The sequence below is a fragment of the Borostomias antarcticus genome (genome assembly GCF_949987555.1).
Source record: "Borostomias antarcticus genome assembly, contig: scaffold_357, whole genome shotgun sequence".
Taxonomy (NCBI): Eukaryota; Metazoa; Chordata; class Actinopteri; order Stomiiformes; family Stomiidae; genus Borostomias; species Borostomias antarcticus.
Window position 1 is genome coordinate 32,977 of NW_028175938.1, and position 5,000 is coordinate 37,976.

A 5,000-nucleotide genomic window follows, 5' to 3' on the forward strand; every position below is an offset into this window, starting at 1 on the left:
CACCCATACTAACCCCCGAACACAACACACCAACACACACACAGATAACACTAATACCAAATACAACACACCACACACACCAACACACACTCATACTCACCCCCAAATACTACACACACCCATACACGCCAACATACACACTCATACCAACCCCAAATACAACACATACCCATACACACCACACACACACACATACTAACCCCGAATACAACACACCAACACACACCCATAACCAACACACACACATACTAATACCAAATACAACCCACCAACACACACCCACACACACCAATACACACCCATAATGAACGCACAGATAATACTACTAAATACAACACACACCAATACACACCCATAACCAACACACACACATAACCAACACACACCCATAACCAACACACACACCCATAACATACACACACACCCATAACCAACACACACACCCTAAACCAACACACACACCCATAACCAACACACACACCCATAACCAACACACACACATAACCAACACACACCCATAACCAACACACACACCCATAACCAACACACACACCATAACCAACACACACCCATAACCAACACACACCCATAACCAACACACACACCCATAACCAACACACACCCCATAACCAACACACACCCATAACCAACACACACACCCATAACCAACACACACCCCATAACCAACACACACACCCATACCAACACACACCCATACACACCAACACACACACCCATAACCAACACACACACCATAACCAACACACACCCATAACCAACACACACACCCATAACCAACACACACCCATAACCAACACACACCCATAACCAACACACACACCCATAACCAACACACACACATAACCAACACACACCCATAACCAACACACACACCCATAACCAACACACACCCATATAACCAACACACACCCATAACCAACACACACCCATAACCAACACACACACCCATAACCAACACACACCCATAACCAACACACACCCATAACCAACACACACACCCATAACCAACACACACACCCATAACCAACACACACCCATAACCAACACACACCCATAACCAACACACACACCCATAACCAACACACACACATAACCAACACACACCCATAACCAACACACACACCCATAACCAACACACACCCATAACCAACACACACCCATAACCAACACACACACCCATAACCAACACACACACATAACCAACACACACACCCATAACCAACACACACACCCATAACCAACACACACACCCATAACCAACACACACACCCATAACCAACACACACCCATAACCAACACACACACCCATAACCAACACACACACATAACCAACACGCACACCCATAACCAACACACACACATAACCAACACACACACATAACCAACACACACCCATAACCAACACACACACACACATATACTAACCCCTAATACAACACACCAACACACACACAGATAATACTAATACCAAATAAACACCAACACATACCCATAAACCAATACACACACTCATAATAACCCCAAATACTACACACACCCATACACACCAACACACACACTCATACCAACCCCAAATACAACACATACCCATACACACACCCATACACACCAAAACACACATAACAAACACACACCCATAACCAACACACACACACATACTAACCCCAAATAACCCACACCAACACACACCCGTACCCACCAACACACACACACACATGCCCCAGACTGACAGAGACCAGACTGACAGAGACAGAGGAACAGAGGGACAGAGCCCCAGAGGGACAGAGCCCCAGAGGGACAGACTGACAGAGCCCCAGAGGGACACTCTGACAGAGCCCCAGAGGGACAGAGCCCCAGAGGGACACTCTGACAGAGCCCCAGAGGGACAGAGCCCCAGAGGGACAGACTGACAGAGCCCCAGAGGGACACTCTGACAGAGCCCCAGAGGGACAGAGCCCCAGAGGGACACTCTGACAGAGCCCCAGAGGGACAGAGCCCCAGAGGGACGAGGGACAGAGCCCCAGAGGGACAGAGGGACAGAGCCCCAGAGGGACAGAGGGACAGAGCCCCAGAGGGACAGAGGGACAGAGCCCCAGAGGGACAGACTGACAGAGCCCCAGAGGGACAGAGGCACAGAGCCCCAGAGGGACAGAGGGACAGAGGGACAGAGGGACAGAGGGACAGAGCCCCAGAGGGACAGAGGGACAGAGCCCCAGAGGGACAGACTGACAGAGCCCCAGAGGGACAGAGGGACAGAGCCCCAGAGGGACAGAGGGACAGAGCCCCAGAGGGACAGAGGGACAGAGCCCCAGAGGGACAGAGGGACAGAGCCCCAGAGGGACAGAGGGACAGAGCCCCAGAAGGACAGAGGTGATAGGTGATGAGGACGGCTGTAGAGGTGTGTGTGTAGAGGTGTGTGTGTGTAGAGGTGTGTGTGTAGGTGTGTGTGTGTGTGTAGAGGTGTGTGTAGAGGTGTGTGTGTAGAGGTGTGGTGTGTGTGTGTGTAGAGGTGTGTTTAGAGGTGTGTGTGTGTGTAGAGCTGTGTGTAGGGGTGTGTGTGTGTAGAGGTGTGTGTGTGTGGAGGTGTGTGTGTAGGGGTATGTGTGTGTAGAGGTGTGTGTGTAGAGGTGTGGTGTGTGTGTGTAGAGGTGTGTGTAGGGGTGTGTGTGTGTGTGTGTGTGTGGTGTGTGTGTGTAGGGGTGTGTGTGTGTGTGTGTAGGGGTGTGTGTGTGTGGTGTGTGTGTGTGTGTGTGTGTGTGTGTGGTGTGTGTGTGTGTGTAGGGGTATGTGTGTGTAGAGGTGTGTGTGTAGAGGTGTGGTGTGTGTGTGTAGAGGTGTGTGTAGGGGTGTGTGTATGTGTGTGTGTAGGGGGTGTGGTGTGTGTGTGTGTGTGTGTGTGTAGAGGTGTGTGTAGAGGTGTGGTGTGTGTGTGTAGAGGTGTGTGTAGGGGTGTGTGTGTGTGTGTGTAGGGGGTGTGTGTGTGTGTGTGTAGAGGTGTGTGTAGGGGTGTGTGTGTGTGTGTGTGTGTAGGGGTGTGTGTGTGTGTGTGTAGGGTGTGTGTGTAGAGGTGTGTGTGTGGTGTGTGTGTGTGTAGAGGTGTGTGTGTGTGTGTGTGGTGTGTGTGTGTGGAGGTGTGTGTGTGTGTGTGTGTGTGTGTGTAGGGGTGTGTGTGTGTGTGTGTGTGTGTGTAGGGTGTGTGTGTCAGGCTCACTCACACTGGTCAGGAATCAGCTGCAGGGAAAAGTAATCTCTCCTCCTGAAGCTCTGCTGTATAATGAGAAGATGAGAGAACACACACCTGCTTATCCTCCTCTGAGGCTCCTCCCTCTCACACACACACACACACACACACACACACACACTCACACACACACACACACACACACACCACACACACACACACACACACACACACACACACACACACACACACACACACACACACACACACACACACATCTCTCTCTCTCTCTCTCTCTCTCTCTCTCTCTCATCCTGTGCCAGTAGGACCAGCAGACTCACCTGTTGTTAAGGAAACCATACAGCAAGTGAACACAATGTCCAGGTAGAGGGCCGAGACAGGGAGGAGAGAGAGAGAGAGAGAGAGAGAGAGGGAGAGAGAGAGAGAGAGGGAGAGAGAGAGAGAGAGAGAGAGAGAGGGAGGGGAGAGAGAGAGAGAGAGAGAGAGAGAGAGGGAGGGGATAGGAGGAGAGAGAGAGAGAGAGAGAGAGAGAGAGAGAGGAGAGAGAGAGAGAGAGAGAGAGAGATAGAGACCGAGCAGAGAGAGAGGAGAGAGTGAGAGAGTGAGGAGAGAGGAGAGAGAGAGAGACAGGGAGGGGGAGAGAGAGAGAGAGGAGAGAGAGAGAGAGAGAGGGGGAGAGAGAGAGAGAGACAGAGAGAGAGAGAGAGAGAGAGAGAGACCGAGCCAGAGAGAGAGAGAGACAGAGGTAGAGAGAGAGAGAGACAGAGAGAGAGAGAGGTAGAGAGAGAGAGAGAGAGAGAGAGACCGAGAGAGAAGAAAGAGATGGAGAGAGATAGAGAGATAATTCAAAAACATACGCAAGGGTAGAACATCAGTGGGATCTTAATGTGGTACAAAGAAGATCTTTTTCTCTGCTTTAATCTTTTTTACAACGTTTCGGTGTTGCCACCTTCATCAGGACAGATTTTTCACAAATCTGTCCTGATGAAGGTGGCAACACCGAAACGTTGTTAAAAAGATTAAAGCAGAGAAAAAGTGTGTGCGGGAGTCTTGTATTTCTCATTTGAAACCTTAAAGGGGATTTACTCCCAGCACCACCATTTTGTAAGAGTGTGCATGTTGGGGTTTTTTCACAAAGAAGATCTTTGTCATCAGATCTCACCAGTAAAACAGGCTCAATCACACATCTGGTTGGGATCAGATCAACCCTGGGCATGACTGACTGATAGAGAGAGACAGGATATCTCCCCCGGGCATGACTGACTGATAGAGAGAGACAGGATATCTCCCCCGGGCATGACTGACTGATAGAGAGAGACAGGATATCTCCCCGGGCATGACTGACTGATAGAGAGAGACAGGATATCTCCCCCGGGCATGACTGACTGATAGAGAGAGACAGGATATCTCCCCCGGGCATGACTGACTGATAGAGAGAGACAGGATATCTCCCCCGGGCATGACTGACTGATAGAGAGAGACAGGATATCTCCCCGGGCATGACTGACTGAGAGAGAGAGACAGGATATCTCCCCCCATGACTGACTGAGAGAGAGAGACAGGATATCTCCCCGGGCGTGACTGACTGATAGAGAGAGACAGGATATCTCCCCCGGGCATGACTGACAGAGAGAGAGACAGGATATCTCCCCCGGGCATGACTGACTGAGAGAGACAGGATATCTCTCTGCTATTTATAAACCTCCAGTAGATTTGTCTTACTTTGAAGCAGACATCTTTGAAACTCTCCACTCAGAAATCACCTGTTTCCAGGCCC

General features: G+C 50.4%; 1 protein-coding gene across 1 annotated transcript in view; it reads left to right on the forward strand.

The window, feature by feature from the left end:
• Positions 1–5,000, forward strand: part of LOC311329033 (capping protein, Arp2/3 and myosin-I linker protein 3-like) — a gene marked incomplete at both ends in the record, with an annotated part of 44,804 nt that overhangs the window by 32,685 nt on the left and 7,119 nt on the right. Inside the window, one exon of the mRNA XM_084462923.1 lies at positions 4,997–5,000. This exon is cut by the window's right edge and continues 87 nt beyond it. Within this exon, the coding sequence (XP_084319049.1) occupies positions 4,997–5,000 (4 nt within the window). The remainder of the gene's footprint in view (positions 1–4,996) is intronic.